General features: G+C 41.0%; 1 protein-coding gene across 25 annotated transcripts in view; it reads right to left on the minus strand.

Annotated features, from left to right (window-relative positions):
* The window catches only part of SNAP91 (synaptosome associated protein 91), a 134597-nt gene that overhangs the window by 84826 nt on the left and 24105 nt on the right, over window positions 1-25666 (minus strand). For all 25 annotated transcript variants that reach the window (XM_077811659.1, XM_077811658.1, XM_077811654.1 and 22 more), the window contains exons 2-3: window positions 9013-9155; window positions 7501-7576 (exon numbers count right to left, since the gene is read on the minus strand). In XM_077811659.1, the coding sequence (XP_077667785.1) occupies window positions 7501-7576; window positions 9013-9155 (219 nt within the window). The remainder of the gene's footprint in view (window positions 1-7500; window positions 7577-9012; window positions 9156-25666) is intronic.

Consider the following 25666-nt stretch of genomic DNA (forward strand, 5'->3'; position numbering starts at 1 on the left):
GAATGCTCTTAGCTCATGGATTCTTTCAGTTTGAACTTTCAGCTGATGTCCTAATTCAGCTTTGTCTGTTCTTCTCATTGTTCCATCAGGATGGGAGAGTCACATAGTCCCACAATAGGACTTGTGCCTAAGAACAGTTGCCATTGAAAAATCATCTTCACATCTCACCAATGACAGGGCTCTTCAGAAAAGTTTCTGAACTAATAGCTGCTATGACTGTCCCTTCCTTGCCAGACTTAAAAATTGTTTTCTTGGCTACGTCAGCAAGGTTCTGATGCCAAATTTCTTGACTGGAATGAAGAAACTATGGATCCAATCAGGATCAACTGCACCTCTCAGATTGCTTTATTTGTTTTCTACAGAATCTGCTATTTTGAGTAGAAACTCTTGTACATCTGATGTTACACGCTGTCAGTAGGTAACACTGATAGGAACCTCTAGATGTGATTCAGGGTCAAATGGGTTTGCAAAATTCCTGATGGTATAGCTGGTAAGAGCTGTAACATGCTCTTCATACCTCTTCAGTTTAGTGGCAAGGACTTGTCTGTGGACTCTGTCTTCACTACTTCTTGTTCTTATAGCTTTTTCATATTCAAGTTCTTTTATGAGAGAGTCTACCTGACAAGAGCTAGTTTCTTTGTCAGTCCTACATTCCCACTCTGCCCTTTGAGTCTTTGACAGTTCTGTTCACATGTCACTCCAAATTCCATTGAAAGATCCAGGAAGCTGATGCACAGAAAATTTCATACACTCAGAGGCACTGTACTTCTTCAGGGATATCAAGAATGTAGACTGATATCTACCTGACATAGTTGGGCCAGTTTGCTGTTAAGAACTATTGAAGCATGGCATGTTGGGTGTGTAACTGAAGTTTCCAATCACCGTCTTGTTCTACACAGACATTTAGTAGTACGACTTGGAAAAAATGATTCCATAATTGAATGTAGGAGACAGGGCATACCATGACCACCCTGCCTGACATTCCTCCAACAGCAGCATACGCAGAGTTATAGCATCATCAAGCTTTTTAATAGACATGTTACAAGAAATCAAATACCTTTTGAGTATCAGCCAACATTTGCCAAAGTGCTGGAGCTACATGAGAACCTTTTTCCTGCTCACATCCTTTAACAATGAATAAAGTTTCAGAGCCCTCAGGGTCTCAAATGCTAGAATCAAGCCACGAAGAGAATGGTTAATTGCTTACCAGCAAGCGTTTGATCTGCAATACAAGCTGCATACACATCAGAATCAATAAGAAAGTCTAGCAATGTTGTGTCTCCCCCAGAATATCCCAATATATTAATAGTCTGTCTCTAGAGGAGATATTTCTATTATCTCCTTCATGAATGAGATTTCCATCAGCATGAAGTGGTACAATTCCATTTGGAATGAACACCCCTTCCTGGGACTCTTCCTAGTTTGGTTTTTGCAGCACTAGTGAGGAACCACCATTTTTGCCACATGTTAAACAGTTCTATCATTTTGGGGGGTGGGGCGGGGGAAGACTTTCCCATGCAAAGCAAATTAAAAAATATTTTGATACATTGCCATTTGGTAGCTTTGACCAGTATTAAATTTCAAACACCTTAGTGTTAACAGTAAAAACTCTAGTCATAGCCATGTTGCACTGTTTCTGGAAAGGTGCAAAAAGTGACATTTTGGGTACCATTGTTTTGCCTAGCCTGCAGGCTTATGGCAGTATTTGACAGCTCCACATCATACCTCAATTAAACATATATAAAAAAGCTTTCAAATGATGTGATGTAAGCATTTGTAGGATGGATACATTAAACTCCAAAAATATGGCCCATCCATTGGTGAACTTAATATGTTTATTTCATATCCTGGCCTGAAACTTCACTGATTGGACAGATGTAGTTCAAAACTGAGAATTTTGAAAAAAGCTATTACTTTTCAATTAGTTAGGAAAGGAAGGTTGATCCCAGGCAATAATCTGCTGCATGTGAAGGACCTTGTGTATTGGGAGAGCTATTGCTGGCTTTAAGGGGGTGGTAGTTCATGCTGCCTTACAGCAAAATCTATGTCAAGAGGGAACTCAAGTGATCCCAGCCATCTTACTAACCACAGAGGTATGGATCATGTTACATGCAATTGCTCCAATTTCCAATGGAGCTTCAAGTATATACTGTGTGTGCAAATTAGCCAAAGACTGGAAAAGAGAAGGAAAATGTATGGTACTACAATCCGTTTATAGTTCCTTTGGTCTGAAGAGGTCACCACAGATTCAGATGTAAACTATCTAATGGAGTAGACCATGTTGTGAAGAAATATCCATGCTAGCTTCCTGGTTATTATGACCATAAAATCAGGGTTTATGACAATGTCATCCTAACAATTTCTGCTGACTACAATTTATTGACTGCAGATGACAGTGGAGGAAAAATCCAGCTAGCAACTAAGATACCTCTTGCCATTCTAACCAACCCATACCCTTCCCTTTCTGAATCCCTGCACTGGATACTGAATATTTCTCCTGTCACTACTACCATTTTCAAATTAAGAATATTCAAGGCAGTGTTTGTGTTCACCAAATTGTTCATGTAGATAAAAGATATCCACCTTCAAGAACTTTCACCATCACTCCCCTATTCATGCATGCGTGCGCACACACACACACACACACACACACACACAAAGTATTTGATTCTTTGATTTCTGCTGCACACACCACCTCTTCCAGGAACTAAAAGCAAGGTCCATAAAACTAAATAGCAAAGCTTTCAGCAAAAATGTCCAGAAATATTTTTGGATCCCTAAAAAGAGTCAGCAAGGCCTGACCAGAACAGTCTGAGCAATGGTAAACAGAAATGTTACTTTATACAGCTATGGAAAGCACATCACCCGCTTCCAAAAAGCAAGTGCTGTGTGCGTGCCATCCATTAACCATGGGGGCATCCAACACGTAGCGTTCATACCCAAGAACAAATTCTCACATGCAGAAATCAAAACAAAAAGGAAGGGTCTTTACTCTCAATATGGCAGAGATGAGACAAGACTGTGTGTGTGTGTGATAGTTCAATTAAAGGAGTAACACTAAAACAGTAACATTAGGGAAAAAAATTCTAACATTATGCTCTGTTATTCCATTGTCTAGACCTTCTCTGGGTCTTCCTGTTCTCCTCTGGCAGGAGAGAATCCTTTGTACTGGGTAGATGTCTTCACTTTGGACTTTGTCCTTTTAACTCTTTAGGCTGAGCCTCCTGGAGATCTGGTTCCAGCTTGAAGGGGAGAAACTTAGGAGTCTACTGTAGTCCCTTGGCCAGTGCTTCCCTCTTTGGTCAAAGTCTTTGTGTGTCCTACGGCCTACTGTAAATAATAGTTGGAGGCCTATATTCATAAAAGTTTGCTTTCTTCTAAGGAACTGGATTAATATAAAGTACTGTTAAGAATGTGGGAGATAGGCATTCTACAGATTCTGTGTACACCTCTATTACTGTCATGCTGTCTGCTACATAGGACTTAGGTGCAGAGGGTTAACTATGTGATTTTGCTGCCCTGCCAGGAAGGCGGACAATGGGCTAACTCAGTCACTAATACTTAAAACAAATATCAACTTCCACTAGCGTAGATCAGGATTCTGATTGGAGGTGGAAGGTCCCAGCTTGAGGCCTCAGTGGCACTTCAGGTGGAAAAATGAAAGAGCTGGGGGGGGGGGGGGGGAAAGAGGTGTCAGAAGGAGTCAGTGACTGCTTGAGGTCTGCTGCCCCTTCACTCTTGGATGTGGGGGCAATAGGGAGGTAAGTTACATCTACCTAAGCAGTTAGGTAAGACAACATGCAAATTAGGGTTGCCAACGGTCTAATCACAAACCCAAACACCCTTGCCCTTCCCCACCCCTTCTCAGAGGTCCCCCCCTCCCTCTGTTGCTTGCTCTCCCCCACACTCACTGGGCTGGGGCTGAGGGGTTCAGCATGTGGGAGGGGGTTTGGGGTCCAGCTCCAAGAGGGGGCTCAGGGCTGGGGCAGGGTGTTGGTGCTGGCTCCAGCTCAACTTATCTTGAGCAGCTCTCTGCTGGCTGTGCAGTGGGGATAAGGCAGGGTCCCCTGCCTGCCCTGGCCCCGTGCTGCTCCCAGAAGCAGCCAGCATGTCCTTGCTGTGCCTGGGGGGTGGGGAGCAGGGGTTTCTGCACACTGCCTGTGCCCCGAGCACTGACCCCACAGCTCCAAGTGGCCGGGAACAGTGGCCAATAGGAGCTGCGGGAGCGGAGCCTGCCTTAGTCCTGCTGCACCGCCAACCAGGAACCAGCTGAGGTAAGAGGGGACAGGGGGACCCCGTGCGCTGCCCCCTTCGCGTGCTGCTCCTGGAAGTGGCCAGCACATCCCTGCAGCCCCTGGGGGGCGGTGGGGTGCCACGGCCTGCAGCTCACGTTGGCCTCCAGAGGGCCATGCCGATTGCTTCCAGGAGTGATGCAGAGCCAGGGCAGGCAGGAAGACTGCCTTAGCCTTGCTGGACTTCCAGCAGCTTAAAATCTCCTGGTTTGGCTTCCTTTGCCTCCAGGAGATAGAGTGCGATTCTGGGAGATTCCCAGCAAAACTGGGAGGGTTGGCAACCCTAACGCAAATAGGCCTTGTTGTTGTTGTAATCTCTTCTCTGTTCATTATGTTCATTTAAAATAAAGGATGTATTCAAAGAAACTGTTTTGAGTTACAGCATTTACCTACTGTTCACAAGTCTGAAAGGGAAGTCTATAGTCTGGCCCAGTGAAGTCATGGCAGGATGGGACCAGGAAAAAAGAGCAAGACAGACAAACAGACTCCCACACTGGCACGTGGGCAGCCATCAACTCTGGACAGATCTCTGCCAGTACAAAGATCTCAGTGGTATACATCAGTGAAGCATAAGACAGCAGAGGTTTGCTCTTAACTGAAAGATGGATTTTGCAAGTATTTGATATTGTGCTATTGTAACACTTTGAAGTATATGTTTCTACTTTAATACGGTAGATTATATTTTTCTACTAGATTGAAGTAAAAACTGGCAGTCTAACATTAGAAAAAGGCTAGTATAAATCAGGACTGGCTTCACTGGAAATGGAGGATTGTGTAAAACTGGCAAGAGCATCAGTTGCAAAATGGGGAGGGGCATGCAAAGAATCATTACTCCAGACTTCTCGTCCTACAACTCAAAAATATATACAAAAGTGGTGCCTCAAGCCTATCCACAGACATGGACCGCAGGCAAAGAAAGGGCTTAGGTTGCTCCTCAGTTTTGATTTTCTAATTTTCATTTGATGAGAGGTGTATATTAAGAGTTACACAAACCCAGATTAAACTCCATGTACTTGTTCATTACTTAAGATGGTTTTATTTAATGCCAGATTTCAGCAGAACTTAGTTTAAGTTTCCTGAACAAACAGATTAGTTTACTAAAATAGTCTTTTGTAGAAAAAATTGAAGTAAGCTTGTGCCATTGCAGTGTTATTGAGATTCTGTAAAACACTACATAAAAGGAGTCAAAATTAATTAAATAAGGACACGTCCCCTAGAGCATTAATAAATACTCTGAATAAAAGCAGGAGAAATGTGTTCATTTTTAATAACCTAATGGATAACGGAAAGAGTTAGAAGCACAGAAGTCTGCAATTATTGCTCGCATGACTGTCAAAGGGAACAGTGGAGACAGTAAAATAGACAGACTGACAAAAGAGAAGGAGGTAGACAACACGTGTCCAGATCACTACGGTAAAAAATAAGTCACTCAAAATACCTTTATGAACACTTTGGGCATATAACAACATATTGGTATCTGTCATTTGTATTTTTAGGAGTCTGACTGGGATTAGTTTAATTCTAACTCCAACTAAATAAATTAGTTTTCCCTTACAATTGTTAGTGCATTTTATACCGACAACTTCATATGAAAATCAATAGTATTTAATGCAGAGAGCGTGTCTTCACTGGCAACGTTAAAGGGCTTTTTATATAAGGGCAATACCTCTGTGCTATCAATGACCCCCTGTGATGCCACTGTCTATGCAGCCCCAAACAGCACTGGTCTTCTGTTGCTACATCTCCATGCTTATCAGGTGTAATTAGCATCCCGCATCACCCATAAATCTTTCCACATTTCCCTTTGAGGTACAGAATCTGTGTTTTGGATTTTCTCCAAGCTGAACATTTATTTTCTGCCCATATTTCCATCTTCAGTAGGATTTGCCTCTCCTTCCAATTCAGTATCAGCTGCCACTTTCATTAATGATCTTGAAATAGCAGGTTTCATATCTTTACTAAGATCAGGACCATCACTATAGTATTCCCTGGACAGCTCCCCAAGCTTTATATATTACCCTATGATCACGGGTCTCTGTATATTGTGGTAAAGTTTAAGATACCTCTAAACAAGGAGGACAGTGGTGGGGGAGAACAGAATTTGTCAACATAGAAAGCAGAATTACTCCAAACCAGGCACCAGCAGGCATTCAAACAAATGGAGCTCAAGCATTTAAATATGTTATTCTCTAGCTTTATTCCTTTCCCTGTGTGTGAACCTATAACAAAACTCAAAATACTATTTTTTTCCTCCTGTATGATGTGTCCTTTTTGTAAGAGCTGAAACATCTTTTTGATGCTAGCAACCACTCCAGCATGTGTGTTTCCTGCACATACTCCTAAAGCCATTCATATAATTCTTTAACAGCTTCCTGCTCTTAAAAAAAAAAAAGAGGGAATTTATTCCCCCCCCAGAGAAAACTTTTAGGTTAAAAGACAACAACACATTAAGGAAGCCTCACTACAAAGTTCAGCAATCAATGCAGAATTAGAGTTCCACCACTTTCTCATGCCAACTTGCCATTCCCGCCCCTCGATTGGCCCCTCTGGCCTCCTCAACTTCCTCTTGCCCCCCTCTTCCCTTTCTTGATGTGTAACGATAAGAAAACGAAAGCCTATCTTGAAAGGTACAGAACATCTCCTACAAGTGATGGAGTCCTCCTTATTAGGAATGTTTTAGACTAAATGAGAAGACACATTAGGGAACAATTTCTCATTTAGAGTACTTCCCAGCATGGATAAAATATATATTTATATATAAATAAAACCAGTTGCCACTTTCATCTTTAACTTCCATTACATCCAGTCATAATAAAGAGATAAATTAATAGGGTAAGATACCCTGCCTTATTCCCATTTGAAAGGTTCTGTTTTGAATCATGAGGTATGGGAACTTCAATTATTCTCCCCCATGAAAATTTTAAGTTCTGCAGAAACTGACCGGCCAGCTGGGAAGTTTTAGAATAGTGCCCCGTCTCACTTAGCCTTACAGCTTCATTACGTTTACAAAGTGTTGTACCTGTAAAGAAAATGTAAGTTTGTCAAATGAAATACATTTTAGAATGGATTATTCCCATTTTGGCTTCATATGCTCCCTAATTCATACCTTTCAATGAGTCTCTCTACTAATATAGGTTAGCAAGGCCTATGAGATATTAGCAGTATCTTACTGCTAAAGTTTAATACAGACAGGCCACCACATTCTTACCATGTGATCCACTTTTGTCCAAAAAATTGCTGAGATTGAATAGTGTGTTTCTAGATGCCAAATACTGAATAAATCTCTGCAAGACACAAAAATGAAAGTCAATTTCCTCTCCATTCCAGTCCAGATCTGCAAGCAGGTAAAAATCAGAGTTGATCAGATGTACCTATAAAGGGAAGATTCAGCTGATCTCCTGCTAACTGACCCAAGTCACTCTGACTCAAGTGGATATAGATGGTCAAAGCCACAAAGCCTGGATCCAGATTAGAACTTCCTCAAAATTCAGGACCATGGAGGGAGTGAACCTATGTTTTGGCTTGAGCCTTTGGTTGTTCTCCTTAACAGTTTTAATAGCATTCATAAAATGAGACTTAGGCTAATCTACTGTCCTGCCCTTCCTCTAACTGGCCTCCTTCTACAAAAGGTAGAAGACAATTAAGGAGCAGCAAGATCTATTAGTTTGCAAGAGGACAGAACAGAGAATAACGCTATTAAACTGATTATCTGTATTACAGTAGTACCTGCAAGCCCTGCCTGAGGAGATCAGGGTCCTATTGTATTAGGCATTGCCTATATGCCGAGTGCTTCATTTACAGCAAGACAGCAAAAATGGGGAAAGCACATTAGTAACCAACTAAAAAAATTCTGGAATGACAGACAAATGGAGTTGGACTAGGAATTGTGATGCAGCTACACAAGAGACAAGTGCATGGTGCATGCATGTGTGCACACACAGTGGAAGGAGCTAGTGGAATTACTTCTTTCCACATGCAAAGTACAATGGTAAAGAGGCTGAATTCGCTCAAGGAAGTTTTATATTTAAAGAGCCACTAATCTAAAGTCAACACAAACAAGGATTAGGAAAATATGAGCTGAGAAATGCTATTAAATTTGCATGCGGTGGAGAAAGAATAATCATTTGTATAGCAGACATTCACTAGGACAATGGTCTGAAGAGCTGTGGCTATATAATAAATAAAAATGAAATGGGTAATGCCTTGTTAGTATAAAATTCAAGTTTTTAGGCAAAAAAAGAGAACACATTAACAGAGGTCAGACAGACCTAAATCAGAGAACCAGTCACAGGAGGCATGTAAAAGTGAGGATTCCACAACATTTAGAGGTTTTTCCCCCTACGTATTTTTTTCCTGAACTTCAGTCATTATGATCATAAACAAGCATATTAGAAAGTTACAACTTAAATATTCTTTGTAACTTTAACTTTAGTTTCTAATTAAGATGAGGCAGAAGTTAAAGAATGAATGATTACCTGATCTATTATGTTGATCAATTACAATTGCTGGAAGGAAAACCGAATTGCTAGTTCTGTACTTGCTCTTAATATCTCCAGCTTCAATTTAAGTTTGGAAAATAGCAACAGACAAGTGTAGTCCTTTGTTTTCATGAAACACAGAGATCAAAACAGTTTAAAAAGGTACTTTTAAATTTTCAGTGACCTATCCAGGAATTTCTTCAGGGTAAACACGGTCTTATGAGAGAATTCCATTTGCTTACCTCATTGCCATGAACCATTAGATGATGTGTTGTAACTAAGGCTTTGAAAACCACCACCCAGCTACTATTTGTTGCTCGCTCAAAAAGAGTATCAGCCATTTGAGGAATATTAACATTGGTCTCATTGGTTGCCTGGATCAAATCTATTTAAAAAAAAAGAGGAAAACGGTTACAGTAAGTACAGAAAAGACAAACAGCATCTGGTAGACTAGATTAGAGTAAGAGTTTCAATGAGACTGTGATAACAGATAATATATTGAAACAAGAGTCCAAAGACATTTATCACAGTATCTATCCTCAAGGCTGTGAGAGAGTGTACTGGCCATCCCAACCCAACATTTATTCTTAAAAGGTTATCAAAGAAGTTATACCAATTCAATATGACGTTATCAAAAATTCCTTTGGAGTTAAAGACACGTTTTGGTCTTATATGAAGTAGGTGAGAGGATAGGACCAACTATTGTTGGTTATCTAGTAATACACGCTCTAAGAATAAGTCTACGCTGCAAGTAAAAACCTGTAGTTGGCCCATGCCAGCTGACTTACACATAGGTGCTGACTTTTATTGGTACCACTCGGTGCTCGACCCCCGCTCCTCTGCCCCTGGCCCCGCCCTGACTTGACCCCTGCCCCTCCCATTCCAATCCTTTCCCCAAAGTCCCTGCCTCAACTCCCCCCCAAGTCCCTGCCCCTATTCCAACTCCTTCCCCAAATCTCCGCCCCAGCCCCACCTTTTCCCCTGAGTGCGCCACATTCCCACTCCTCCCCCATCCCTCCCAGAGCTTGCTAGAGCCGTTTGGCAACAGCGAGTGCTGGGAGGTAGGTGGAGGAGCGGGGATGCGGCATGCTCAGGGGAGGAGGTGGAGGCTGAGGAGGAAGTGCTGAGGTGAGGCAGGGCGGGGAGCTTGGCTGCCGGTGGCAGAGCACCCACTAATTTTTCCCTGTGGGCGCTTCAGCCCTGGAGCACCCACAAAGTCAGCGCATATGGGCACACAGGGCTCAAGCTAAGGGGTTGTTTAATTGTATTGTAGGTGTTCGGGCTCGGGCTGGCGGGAGAGTGACAGAGCCCAGGCTCCCGGCTCCCGCCTGAGCCACAATGTCTACATCACAATTAGCCCGAGTCCTGTGAGCCTGAGTCAGCTAGCACGGGCCAGCCATGGGTGTCCAACTGCAGTGTAGCCCAACCCTAAGAGTCATGCCAGCATGCCTTTGCAGATCTCATCAGGATACCAAAGGCGTATCAGTCAGAACAACATTTTAATGGTCACTTTCTCTGTAATACACTCTGTAATACCATGTCACTTGAGAATCATACGTGAACCCATGCACTCTGCTTACATAGGCCAGAGAAAGCTTGATATCTTGATATCTGTTATTGAAGAATTTAACTTTTATTTTCAACAGAGGAGTTTCTAGTTCTTGTTGTAAAGCTATCCTTCAAAATGTTCACTGCTGCAGTTATGTCTTCCAGTGTCTCCATAGCTTTTGACAGCAACAAAAGTGGTAAGGATCTCAATTTTTTGTAAGCCCGTTTCCTAACTTATGAAAGCTTTGACCAGCAGGTACATACATTGAGTTAATTATGGGTGCAAAGCAAACCCTCAAAACCCAGAGGCTTTGGGGTGGAGTGAGGTGGGGGAAGAGAAGAGGGGGAAGTAGACTACTGTGACAGGGTTGGACCAGATGGCTATAGGAGAGTAATAGAAGGCAGACATATTAGCCCCAGGCTAAGTAGGTCCCTTTTCCCTGGGTAAGGTAACAGGGAAGGTTCCAGAACAATCAGGAACCTTCTGGAGACAATTAAGACAGGCTGATTAGAACACCTGCAGCCAATCAACAAGCTGCTAGAATCAATTAAGGCAGGCTATTCAGGGCACCTGGGTTTTAAAAAGGAGCTCACTTCAGTTTGTGGTGTGCATGTGAGGAGCTGGGAGCAAGAGGCACTAGAAGCTGAGAGTGAGAATGCAGACTGTTGGAGGACTGAGATGTACAAGCATTATCAGACACCAGGAGGAAGGTCCTATGGTGAGGATAAAGAAGGTGATGGGAGCAGGTCATGGGGAAGTAGCCCAGGGAGTTGTAGGTGTCGCACAGCTGTTCCAGGAGGCACTCTAGACAGCTGCATTCCACAGGGCCCTGGGCTGGAACCCAGAGTAGAGGGCGGGCCCGGGTTCCCCCCAAATCCTCCGAACTCCTGGTCAGACACAGGAAGAGTCAACCTGGACTGTGAATTCAGAAAAAAACGGCCAATCTGAGGGCTAACGTGAAGCTCCAAGGTGAGCAAATTCACCAATAAGCGTAAGACCCACCAAGGTACAGCAGGAACTTTGTCACACTATATAGAAATATCTGGGTGTGGGGAAGAGAAGGAAAAAAATATGGTTGTGGGATTCTATATCAGATACCCAAAAAGCCAGAAACACAGATACTAAAGTTAGTCTGGTCCAAGGAGAACACGTACAAGGAATTAGAGAACTCTTCCCAGCCACAAGAGATGGGATAGGTTTATTTTCCACTAGGGCATTACTGGTAGACCTAGCCCTCCCCAGATCCATCTGTTGCATTAAGGCAGATATCTGACAATGTTTTGAAATCTTAAATGGAAAAAAAAAAAAAAAAAAGGAGATTACAAAAAGTTCAACCAACCAGTCTCAGAAATAGGTTTAGCACTACAGCCATAATAAGAACACAAATGGGGCAAATAGTCAATTCTAAAAAATACCCTCAGCATTAGCAGAACCTTGCCTTGGATGCAGCCGATGGTTACAACAGCAGTCTTTGTCTGATTGGGTCAGTAGGCCCAAGAAACTAAACCTTCGAACACCAGAAGCAGGACCAGGAAGACCTGTACTGAAGTAATGTGACCAAAAATTCAGTGCTGTCAGTTGCTTTGAATTTGGAAGCAACACTTGTGCCCATGCAGAGGTCCACTGCGTGAGTGAAAAACCACACAGCACTTAAAGAGTTCAAGCATGCAGATCTTAATGGGCCTAAGTTTAGTCCTAACTAGTGACAAGAAAAGGGATGATAGAGCAGAATACGAGAGTTGACAGATCATGATTACTTAGGTTTATCATGTACACAAAAAACTTGCAGTTTCAGAACTAGAAACATTAAAGAGATTTTGATTTATTACCTTAGATGGCAACACCACTGTTTAGAACCTTACATACCTGGTTTTATTTCTTCTTTGAGATGCATCCAAACATTGTACATGTTAACTGCTCTCAGTGTGAGCCCAGGACTTTTTTGACCCATAGTCCAGGACCCTGCCACCCTTACAGCAGAAGTGAAGACTTATCCTCCCATCTTCTCTCAGAACTGTGTCAGTGTGGGTAATAAGAGTTTTAGTGCTCTGCACCTCAGGATCAGACCCTATACCCTGCAGCTATTCCTCACCCACAATTTGTAAGGAGCACCAATACATTGCATCAATGATTGGAGTAGTTCAGTCTTCATATCCATTAAACCCCAATTATGTTTGATTAGCTGACATGGCTATTTATGTCACATCGCAGTTGATTTCTAAAGTGATACGGTACTAATGACCTTCAGTATGTGTTAAAAGAACACAACATTCCAAAATTTAGACTGCTATTGAATCTAGTTCTGCATGGAACACAGTTTTAATTTACACAAGAGTGACATTTGAGGCATTAGCACAGCCACTAAAGAGCACACTTACATATTCATAAATACATATACTACTGTACCTGATGTAATACAGGCATTGTTTAATTGTAATGAAAGAGGTGCAGGGGCTCAAGCAAATTTTTTACATTTCTAACTGATGTGGAAAGCCTAGAAGTGCCAGGGCTCAACTGCAGGAAGTGAGAGACTTTTGAACGTCAGTACAACACATAAGGCCAATTTCCCAGTAATCTGAGAGCAACTGTGAGCCCTGGATTATACCAGCCTTCCCTGGTTGATACTGGAATTATGAACATTAAGGATGTTTGAACCTGAACGTTACCCCATATTTAAATGGATTTGTTAAAGGAAACCTAGGACCCAAATTCAGAGGAGGGTTTACGATTGTGCTAAATGAAGGGGAGGGTAAGCTACCTTTTCTGGACACCCAGCCAGCCAGCTATAAAATCCCTGTTAGTAGCTGTTCTTTACCTGCTTTACCTGGAAAGCGTTAAAAAGCCTATAGGTAAAAGGAAGGGAGTGGGCACCTGACCAAAAGAGCCAATGGAAAGGCTAGAACTTTTTAAAATTGAAACAAAAAACTCCCCTTTTGTCTGTCTGGGCTGTTCTCCTGGAGATCAGGGACAGGGGAGGAACTATACTGTAAAAAGAGCTTGTGCCAGGTATGAAAAAAATCAAATCATACCTAGAAACTACTCATTTGAAACCCCAAATATGTAGGAGATTAAGAAATAACTAGGAAGATGCGATTAGGTTTATCTCTTATTTCTGTAAGGCTTGTGGACTCCTCTGTGCTAACCCCCAAATGCTTTTGTTTTGCTTGTAACTATTAAGCTGGACCTGAAACAAAAAACCCAACCATTCTTGATGCTTATTATATTTGCTCTTTTAAAATCCAGCAATAGCCTAAGTTTCAGATGTATTTTCTTTTTGTTTTTAATAAAATTATCTTTTTTAAAAAAACAGAATTGGGGTTTGTGTGTGTCTTAAGAGGTTTGTGCACATGTTGTTGAATTAGCTGGGAGCAACAGCTGATTTCCTTTGTTTTTCTCTCTCAGCTCTTCCACAGAGGGGGTGGTGAAAGGGCTTGAGAGTACCCCAAGTGTGCCTTCCTGGGTTCCAAAAGGGATTTTTTGTTCTTGGATAGGTAGATGCTGCCACCACCCAAGGTCAGAGAAAATCTGTAACCTTGGGAGTTTAATACAAGCTTGGAGTGGCCAGTATTAATTTTTAGAATCTTTGCAAGAATCCTTTTAGACTCCTGCACTCAAATTGCTAGAGTGGGGAATCAGCCTTGACAGCCGTCTTCTAAGAAATACAGTACACAAGAGTGATCTGGAAGATGGTATCCAAAAGCAAATGAAACCACAAGAAACTTGCCTATAAAGGTTTATGAATAACGTGCTCATAAGTCACTAGCAGGGCTGGCTCTACCGTTTTTGCTGCCCCAAGCGGTGGAAAAAACAAAACAAAAACAAAAATAAAAGAACCCAAAACTGTCGCCACCGAATTGCCACCCGGGACGGCAAAAGGGAGAAGCCGCCGCCGAACTGCCACCGCAGATGGCAAAATGGAGAAGCTGCTGTCGAATTGCCGCCGCTGCAGAAACACTGCCGCCCCTTTCCGACTGCCATCCCAAGCACCTGCTTGGAACGCTGGTGCCTGGAGCCAGACCTGGTCACTAGGAGAGGGAAACCAAAATAACCTATAGCTCAGCTATTACCAGAACATGTGGGTCATGTTTGCAACTGTTTCACCTCCAAAGAAAGCAAGAACTGGGAAGTGTGGAACTAGTGGTTTATGGTGTGATAAATACTCCCATCCTGCTGTTACCTCCCAAAGAAGATCTTTACGTCCAGGCTTAAAAGAGGTTTTCAGTGGACAATGACTTAAAATACTTTCTAAATTTACAGTATATTAAAATGTAGTGTTTTAGTATCACCTCTTTAATTGATCTTTGCTAAAAGTGGTGCGCCTAAAGGGCAAAATACACACTAGTAATTAGATAATACGGCAACATCAGTGCTACAGCCCAATTAGCCTCAGGAAAACCTCCACAAAGATGCTGCCATTTCACCCACTCCTACACATTACACCAAGGTAGTGTGGCAGTAGTTTATGCTCTCAGAAAGCTCTAATACATACTTTCCACTTGATGTATTTTTGCTGTTCAATCAGGTTGACACTTGTCTATTCACGACACTATAGTAATACATTAAGGGTGGAGTTTATTCACTTAGTGAAAACCCTAAAAGCAAAGAAAGTCTGGAGCAGCTTTGTTTACACACTACCCAATTCAACTAATTTTTCCATCAGCCTAACACACTTATGACCATCCTTAAGCATAAGTATAGCAAGCAAACACTTGGTAGCCTGTGCCACATGCAAGGTCTACGACTCAGAACCAACCCTACCTCAGCAGTGAAACTGAAAAGCATGAGGGATGGGGGAAAAAGGAAAACAATTCAGGACCTGATTCATCCGCTTCATCCCCACAAATCATAATGCAAGGCATCAGCAGTCAGTGCAACAGGTATCAGCAGGACAGAGGGCAGAGAGAGCATGTAAAAGATGGACATCATGTAAGTTTGTAAACACCTAGGAAAAAAGCCTATATAAGTAACCCAGAGAATAATAATTGAAGACAATGACATGCCATGACACAGGGAAGATGGCTAAAGGCAATTGTTTTTGCCTGTCAGATTTTCCAGTTCTTGTGTTTACTCCTCAGTATGTACATTTTAATCTGAAACTCCCTTCAAGTGAGGGGAATGAAAGACAGAAGCATTCAGCCGATTCAACAACACTCTACAGTTTGTCCTACATAACATCTTTCATCTGCTGAAAGGGCAAAGCCAAGTAGAGTAATAAGGTTAAGTTTTGAATTGAATTTATGAAGTCTCAGTGTTTAAATACAGGCAGGCACATAAGTAAGAAATTAAGCCTGGGACAAGAAATTACCTGAAGTACACGAATGCAAGTACGTTGTTAAAGAGGCAATACTAGAGAAAATGTTACCACTCATGGGAATAAAAAGAAACCTGCCATTTGGGAGTAGCTGAAGAATATGATCAAGACAGAAAGACAGCCTTATTGGGGTCTGGAATTATCTACATGGGGAAGAGATTTCTGATATATGAATCATATAATCTAGTGGGCAAAAGGGTTAAGATCAATGACTGGAAACTTGAAGATGGATAAATTCAAACCAGAAATAAGGTGAAAATTAAGAGAGTCAGGATAATTAGCCATAGCTTACCTAGGGATGTGGCAGTGAACCATCACAAAAAAAAAATCTCTAATCTTCATATGAAGACTTCAAGACTATATGGTCTGCTCAACTGCAAGTTATGCCTGGTTTCAATACAGGATGAAGAAAATCAATTAAATGAAGAAACAGTAAGCGATTAAGGAACACCAGAAAATAATGGCAGGTTTCAGAGTAGCAGCCGTGTTAGTCTGTATTCGCAAAAAGAAAAAGGAGTACTTGTGGCACCTTAGAGACTAACAAATTTATTTGAGCATAAGCTTTCGTGAGCTACAGCTCACTTCATCGGATGCATTCAGTGGAAAATACAGTGAGGAGATTTATATACACACAGAACATGAAAAAATGGGTGTTATCATACACATTGTAACAAGAGTGATCACTTAAGATGAGCTATTACCAGCAGGAGCGCGGCGGGGAGGGACCTTTTGCAGTGATAATCAAGGTGGGCCATTTCCAGCAGTTAACAAGAATGTCTGAGGAACAGTGGGTGGGTGGGAGGGGGAGAAAATAAACAAGGGGAAATAGTTTTACTTTGTGTAATGACCCATCCACTCCCAGTCTCTACTCAAGCCTAAGTTAATTGTATCCAGTTTGCAAAATTGATTCCATTTCAGCAGTCTCTCATTAGAGTCTGTTTTTGAAGTTTTTTGTTGAAGTATTGCCACTTTTAGGTCTGTGATCGAGTGACCAGAGAGATTCAAGTGTTCTCCAACTGGTTTTTGGATGTTCCAATTCTTGACGTCTGATTTGTGTCCATTTATTCTTTTACATAGAGACTGTCCAGTTTGGCCAATGTACATGGCAGAGGGGTATTGCTGGCACTTGATGGCATATATCACATTGGTAGATGTGCAGGTGAACGAGCCTCTGATATTGTGGCTGATGTGATTAGGCCCTACGATGGTGTCCTCTGAATAGATATGTGGACACAACTGGCAACGGGCTTCGTTGCAAGGATAGGTTCCTGGGTTAGTGGTTCTGTTGTGGGTGTATGGTTGCTTGTGGGTATTTGCTTCAGGTTGAGGGGCTGTCTGTAAGCAAGGGCTGGCCTGTCGCCCAAGATCTGTGAGAGTGATGGCTGAACTTTGTGACTCACCCATAACTATTTCACATTTGGGGACAATGTACACCTTCAAATCAGCGGCAGTGCTATGGGTACCCGGATGACCCCACAGTATGCCAAGCTTTTTATGGTTGACTTAGAACAACGCTTCCTCAGCTCTCGCCCCCTAACGCCCCTACTCTACTTGCGCTATATTGATGACATCATCATCTGGACCCATGGAAAAGAAGCCCTTGAGGAAATCCACCATGATTTCAACAATTTCCATCCCACCATCAACTTCAGCCTGGATCAGTCCACACAAGAGATCCACTTCCTGGACACTACGGTGCTAATAAGTGATGGTCACAAACACCACCCTATACTAGAAAGCTACTGACTGGTATTCCTACCTACATGCCTCCAGCTTTCACCCAGACCAAACCACACGATCCATTGTCAACAGCCAAGCTCTACAATACAACCCCATTTGCTCCAACACCTCAGACAGAGGTGAACACCTACAAGATCTCTCTCAAGCATTTACAACTACAATACCCACCTGCTGAAGTGAAGAAAGATTGACAGAGCCAGAAGAGTTCCCAGAAGTCACCTACTACAGGACAGGCCCAACAAAGAAAATAACAGAACACCACTAGCCCCCAACTAAAACCCCTCCAACTCATCAAGGATCTACTACCTATCCTGAAGGACGACCCATCAGATCTTGGGAGACAGGCCAGTCCTTGCTTTCATATTTCAGACAGCCCCCCAACCTGGGGCAAATACTCAAATTTAAATTGGATTTTTTCAATAAAATGCTTTTTGAGGGAAAAAAGTCAATTAAGATACATCTTTGAGCTACAATGTCTCATCATAGAATAGAGATTATAAATTCTAGTTCTATAGTAGACAGTATATTCATGTAATGTTTAAAAAAAGTTTTGTAAAGGAGTTCCAATAGTTCATGGATTATGGACCCAATCTTATAGGGTTCCAAGGGCTTCTGTATAGATTATTTAGATTAATCTTTTTTCCTACCCAATGTGACTCAGTGCTCAATCTAGAAGATATCACCAGAGATGCTTTGTTTTGAAGTTCTCAAACTGTGGATTTGAGTCTCCAGAGATAATATGCTTATTGACAGCAAAAATGTTTTTAAATAAATAAAATAAATAGAGGTGAGAAATAACAAACCTCAACCCTATTATCCCTCTGCAAATTTGTGTACACGGAGTCAATCCCTTACCTTTCTCTAAAAGTGCAAAGTTTCAAAAAGTTAAAATGTACAGAAGATGGTTGGGGGGGGAGGAATAGCTCTGGACAAGGAGAAGAAGTCTGGAGATAAATGTGAGAAGGGAGGGACAGGCAGTAGAAACAAAAGTGAAACTTTGAGCAGCATATTCCAGAAGTCTTGAGGTCTTTCTGAGTGTAGCCTCCATTGATTTGAGATCTACCATACCATTCTCTCACTAGAAGGGAAAACGTATAATGGCAGCAGGCCGTAAAAAAGACCCCATTTGGGAATATTTTAATGAAGTTCCTCTACCTGTGGGTAAGACAGGCATGTGTGCAAAATGCAAAACAGTGCAACGAAGAAATGCAAGGCCTGGTTGCCCGCATGAAACAACATCATGAGAAGTGTTCTTGTCAGGAGGAAGCTGCATTGAAGAGGATAAAAGAAACATGCAGGATCTTCAGGTTGGTAAACTTTTTTTTTTATTTCATACCTTTCTTAAGGACTGCCTGTCTTCCTTCTGGAAGACCCCTGAATTCTCATGTTGGAGCAAAAAAATATATAGTTGTTACTCTATGGTACTAGCATTTTAAATGTAGGATTCTGAAGACTATTCACCTTCAAGATCACCATAATTTTCTATAGTTTCAGTTATCTGCCAAGGATAGTGTTTCAGTCACATAATGTATGTCACCTGCAGCAAAAAGAAAAAAACTCCGTCATCCAGAACCAACCATAGATATGTTTGTGAAAAGAACCAGCAGATTACAAAAAGAGGTAATTGATGAAAAAATTGCCCAGATTGTTTATGCAACAAATGCTCCTTTCGGTATGACTGAGAACCCACACTTCATTAACATGGTTCAGTCATTCAGACCAGGATACAGTCCATCCAACAAAGCAGATGTTGCAGGCAAATTGCTGGATAAAGTGTATGAAAGAGAAATTGAGCAGCGTGCAAAAGGTTTAGAGGGTAAAATTGTTAATCTGATTCTTGATGGGTGGAACAATGTCCACAATGATCCTGTTATATGTGCTTGTGTGACAGATGAAGGGAATGTCTTCCTTACAGAAACAATTGATACATCAAGAAATGCACACACATTTACTTGAATACTTACAAGTAGCAGCAGTAACAGCTATAACTGAAAAAAATCAATTGTCTAGTACGCAGCTTGGTCACAGACAATGCTGCAAATGGATCCAAGATGAAACCAAATTTAGAAGAGAGTCCCAAGTTAACATACTGTTGCAGTGTTCATTTGATGAACCTCCTAGCCAGACATCACTGTTGTTGAAATTGCAAAATACTTCCGTAACAACCACTTTACAGCAGCTGCTCTGAAAAAAGTGGGAGGAACCAAGCTAACTCTCCCACCAGACATGCAATGGAACTCTGGAGTGGACTGTTTTGAGCACTGTATCAAGAACTGGCCTAATCTGATGACAGTGTGAACAAAATCATGAAAAAAAATAGATGGCCCTGCCACAGCCAAAGTTCAACATTGGACTTAAGAGCCATGTTGAACACATGCTGAGTACCCTGAAGCCTATTTCTGTAACCTTGAACAAAATGCAGGGAAATAGCTGTTTTATTGCTGAAGTTTAAATTTGCATATTTCTCTTTTTAAGATCTCACTCGGTTCCTTTCAATGACAGAGTTAAATTACAAGCATTAAAAAAACGAATGGGACAAGCACTATCTCCAGCTCATTTTCTTGCAAATATTCTCAATACTAGGGTCAAGACTTAACTGCTGAAGGAGTTGGCTAGGACATGGACATCCAGCAATCATCCCTCCATAGTGCCAACTAGAATAAACTTCAGAGCTAAGGGTGAACCATTCAAGAAATATATGCTTGCTGATATTTTAAATAAAGTCACACCAGTGAATTGGTGGAAGTCACTTAAGCACTTGGATTCAGAGACTGTTGAAGTGATAATCTCACTTTTAACAGCAGTAGCTTCGTCTGTTGGTATAGAAAGACTATTTTCTTCCTTTGTACTAATTCATTCCAAATTGAGAAATCGTTTGGGACCTGAAAAAAGCAGGAAAGCTTGTTTTTCTTTTCCAGATTATGAACAAACAGAAAAATGATGGTGAAAACGACTGAGTTAGCTGCAGAAGCCAATATTTTAAGTTTCTCATGTTGGCCTGGCTGACAGTCGATTTAAGGTGATGGTGGTGGTTTTTTTAAACTCTTTTTAAAAAACTGAATTTTAAGCATATTAATTTAGTTAGTATTAAAATATTATATGTTTGCTGTTGAAGAAAAATCCAGAATACATAATGTTGTTGTTTTAGTTAACTAAAACAATTTATGTGTCTGTCTGGTGATGTTCTCCTCCTAATACAGCATGGCAAGAAAATCTTCCAAATATTAATCATTAACCTGTTGAATGGGAGATAGATATTTATGAAGTCATCGGGAGGTGAACTGCTTCAATTACCTTTGGTAAATGAAATAACCAAACAATCGTTCATTTTCTGATATAGCTGTAAAACTAATCTGAAAAGTTTTCAGAATAAATCACTTAAAAATGTATAGTGTGTACCTTCTAAAAATGAAGCCTACATCTGAGTTGTGAAAAATATGTATTACGGTTATAACAACCAACAAAAATGCACTTATGTAGAAATCCATGATTAAATTGAGTCTTCCTGACTAGTGATTTAAATCAAATAGATTTAAATCAAATCCACCCTGATCAAAACCAGGATGTCAACTAAATTTAAAAAAAAAAAAAAAAAAAATGGCTGACTAAGTGAATTAGTTCAAGTCAAACTGGAGGTCTGGAATTTCTTTAAATCAACTATGCAATTATCTACAATTTGCATCCTAAACAAAGCAGGGGAGAGGGGAAATGTATAGGGAAAAGGCTTCAGTCCTAGTTGGATGAATAATTATTCCTAACCTTTTTTTGAGGTGAACAGATATCCTACAGGGAATGGAAAAAGGGATTGCTTAAAAAAAGCTACATTTTTTAGGTTAGAAAATGTAGAAATAAGTCAGAATTGCCAAAAGTCAAACTGAATTAGTTCTTGCTAAGGAAATTAAAACAAGAGGTTTTTTAGTTTTATAAATAAAGAATAAGATTGGATTACTCTGCAGTGTGGATGGGAGGAGATTCAAGATGATCAAGGTATGGCTCAATTAAATTCTTTGAGCATTTTCCCCCAAATAAGGATTATAATATGGAACATGTGCATGAAAGCAGAGAAGAGCTACTAGAATGCTCAAGGGAATGGAGCGCTTATCTTATGCGAGGAGACTGGATGAACTTGGCTTGTTAAAGTCACAAAAAGAAGACAGAGGGGATAGGATTACCTCCCTGATGTACAGAGACCAAACACCACGTAGGATGAAGAGCTAATAAAAGCTAAAGGACAAGGTTGGCACAAGAACAAATGAGTATAAACATGCCATGACCAAATTAGAAGGTTTAGAAGAGCAATGTTATGGAACAGCCTCCCAATAGAAGTTGAGGGGGCAAACAATTGAATTAGTTTCAAGAGGTAGACAAGTTTTATGAGTGTGATTGTATGACAGGGTTGCTTATGATGGTTGGATCGCTTTTGGTTTATGTCTTATGCTCCTAAAGCTTATGTTTCAGGACTTCAGCTAGTCACCTGGATGCGTCAGGAAAGAATTCTACAAACCGCCCACCCCATTCCTCCTGCATCTCACCGATGTAATTCAGGGTTTTTGGTCTCCTTCCTCTGAAACATCTGAGATGTCCTCTGTATTAATGCCTCTAGCTGTGGCCTGGAATATTATACAGAAGTTCTGGATAACCGTGAAGACTGGAGTGACAGAAACTGGATGTAATTCTATACTACAGAGTGGAAGATCATCCACTTAGAATCTAATAATGAGAATTTCTATTACAAGCAAGGGGGCTCATCAGTTGCAAGTGACTGGAGAGGAGAAAGGCCTGGGTGCATGGACTGATCATAGGATGACTGAACCACCAATGTAATGTAGCTGTGAAAGAGGCAAATATGATCTGAGGCTGAATCAGGCAAGTATTAATGCCATTGTACAAGGCACTGGTAAGATTTCCATTTGGAATACTGTGTACAGTTATTGTCACCCATGTTCAAGAAAGATCAATTCAAAGTTGCTCACATGCTCAGGGTCTAGCTGATCACCATATATGGTGTCAGGAAGGAATTTCCCCCCCACAGATCAGATTGGCAGTGACCTGGGGTATTTTTCCACTTTCCTCTGCAGCATGGAGTGGGGTTGCTTGCCAGGATTATCTGGATCTCTCTGCACTTAGTCAACTGGTGCACTTTGATCCCTCCTATTCTCTGCCTGGGGTCAAGAAGTCTCGTCTCCTGTAGGCTGTGTTACTTGGTTTAATTTTGGCTATTGCATTTAGTGTGAAGATGCTGGGTGATGTTGGTGGCCCACGATATATAGGTCAGGTTAGATGGTGTAGTGGTCCCTTTTAGCCTTAAGCTCTGAGTAATTTAAGCTTGCCTACCAGCATGAGTAGTCATTTGTAACACTGAACCTCTTTAAAATCAAAATGATATTTTTAAAAGCCACCAAGAACTCAATCTTCCTCAGCTTTAGAGGCAGAGTTGGCAGAGCCATCTCTAGTTGAAGATGCTGAACTTTCCATTTTAAGATCCCATTTTCAGTTGCTTTGCTGAGCCATATGTTAACCATTTAAGCTATTTTCTATGCCTGGTGTCCAGCTTAGTCTGAGGTTTGGGTTTTTGTTTTGCGGAAAAGTTCTTAACAAACAACTCATGTTTCCTACAAGGTTTGGTAAAAACTAGGGCTGTCAATGATTAAAAAAATTGTAGTTACCTGCATGATTAATTGCGCTGTTTAAAAATGTAGAAAAAATCCAAAAATATTTGAATATATGGTATTCTACTGTTTAATATATTGATTTCAATTACAACACAGAATATAAAGTGAGCACTGTACACTATTATTTTTATTTCAAATATTTGCACTGTAAAAATAGTATTTTTCAATTCACCTCATAAAAGTACTGTAGTGCAATCTCTTTATAATGAAAGTTGAACTTACAAATGTAGAATTATGTACAAAAAAATAACTGCATTCAATGAAAAACTTTGGAACCTACAAGTCCACTCAGTCCTACTTTAGCCCATCGCTCAGACAAACAAGTTTGGTTACAATTTGGAGGAGCTAATGCTGTCCACGTCTTGTTTACAACGTCACCTGAAAGTGAGAACAGGTGTTTGCTGGCTACAACAGTGCCATGCATCAGAAGATATTTACGTGCCAGATGCGCTAAAGATTCGTATGTCCCTTCATGCTTCAACCACCATTCCAGAAGACAGGTCCATACTGATGACAGGTTCGGCTTGATAATGATCCAAAGCAGAGCGGACCGACACATGCTCCATTTATCATCTGAGTCAGATGCCACCAGCAGAAGGTTGATTTTCTTTTTTAGAGGTTTGGATTCTGTAGTTACCACATCGAAGTGTTGCTCTTTTAAGACTTCTGAAAGCATGTTCCACACCACCTCCTGGTCAGATTTTGTAAGGCACTTCAGATTCTTAGATCTTGGATTGAGTGCTGAAGCTATCTTTAGAAATCTCACTTTGGTACCTTCTTTACGTTTCACTGCAGATTTGACAAAACAACATGCTGGGTCATCATCTGAGACCGTTATAACATGAAATATATGGCAGAATGCGGGTAAAACACAGAGCAGGAGACAAATTTATCCCCCAAGAAGTTCAGTCACAAACTTAATTAACACTTTTTAAAATGAGCATCAGCATGGAAGCATGTCCCCTGGAATGGTGGCCGAAGCATGAAGGGGCATATGAATATTTAGCATATCTGACGAGTAAATACCTTGCAACTCCAGCTACAAATGTGCCATGTGAACATGTTCTCACTCTCTGGTAACATTGTAAATAAGAAGCAGTCAGCAGCATCTCCCGTAAACGTAAACAAACTTGTTTGTCTAAGCAATTGGCTGAAAAAGAAGTAGGACTGAGTGGACTTGTAGGTTCCAAAGCTTTACAATGTTTTGTTTTTGAGTGAAGTTATTTAACAAAAACACTCTACATTTGTAAGTTACACTTTCACCACAATACTTGTATGAGGTGAATTGAAAGATACTATTTCTTTTATCATTTTACGGTGCAAATATTTGTAATATAGAGTGAGTACCGTACACTTCATATTCTGCGTTGTAATTGAAATAAATATATGTAGAAAAACATCCAAAAATATTAATACATTTCAATTGGTATTCTATTTAACAGTGCGATTAATCACAATTAATTTTTTTAATCGCAGTTAATTTTTTGAATTAATTGCGTGAGTTAACTGCGATTAATCGACAGCCCAAGTAAAAACAGATCTTTCTGAATGCTGAAAAATTCTTAGTGTTTTGTTGAAAAGCTCTAGCATGTCCATGTTCTAGACTACAGCCTTGAAAAAGTTGGCAAAGGGGTCCCCTTTTGCTGCATGGTGAAAATCTCCCCAAATTTGGCCAAGTTAGAAGAGTTGGGTGGGGAAGGAGGAAGAGGGGAGAGACTCCCAACAGTTGCATATGTTAGATATAGACTTCTTAAAGATTCTCTGAAGATTCCATCTTCACTGAGGATGCCGTAGCCCAGGGCTGCATGGGTTGAGCAAAAAAAACTTTCCCTACAATTGCTCCTCTGGGCTGTTAGGCTTGCCAACCCTGCAGGATTGGCCTGGAGTCTCCAAGAATTAAAAAAAGATTAATCTTTTAATTAAAATATTGCAATGTGATGTATTCCTGGAGATTTCATCTAACCAAAATTGGCAAAGCCTAGCTGTTGTGGTGCCAGGCTCTAGAACAGAAAGCAACCAGACTTCTCTCCTGAAATTTCAATGCTCCTCCTACTAGCACCCTGGCAGAATGAAGGAGGGAGGGAAAAAACCAAAATTGTCATTCTCAAGACTGAATCCCAACATATCCTGTTTGCCTGCTCTGAAACAATATTATTTTGGGGAAGAAAGGAAGAGAAGAGTCTTTACAAATCAGCTTAATCTAATCTGGGACCACATACTTTAAAATGCTGTAATTTTAGAATTACAAGCAACATGTAAACACCACACTGTGCAATTATTAGACTTGGGAGCACTGGCTGTTGGGAGTGTTAAAGGACAGGAAACAGGAAGGAGGGGGAGGAGTTGAAGAGGCTGAGGGAGAGCTACTGAGGGTGCAGCAGCAGCTTGGAACAAAGACGTTTCAACTTTAAAAAATAAAGTCCTGTTGAAGTTTGTTAGTACCTTGCCTGGCTACGACAACATTTTGGCGACGAGGATGGATCTTCTGCCTCTGAACCCAACTTCACCCTTTCTACAAAGCCCAGGTGAGCCTCCAATTGCTTTTGCTTCCTGGATCCATGTGTTTGAGACTTATCTGCTTGCAATCAGTGCTACAGAGATTTCTGAAGTAAGAAAGCGTGCTC

This window comes from Eretmochelys imbricata, chromosome 3 (genome assembly GCF_965152235.1).
Source record: "Eretmochelys imbricata isolate rEreImb1 chromosome 3, rEreImb1.hap1, whole genome shotgun sequence".
Classification (NCBI taxonomy): Eukaryota; Metazoa; Chordata; order Testudines; family Cheloniidae; genus Eretmochelys; species Eretmochelys imbricata.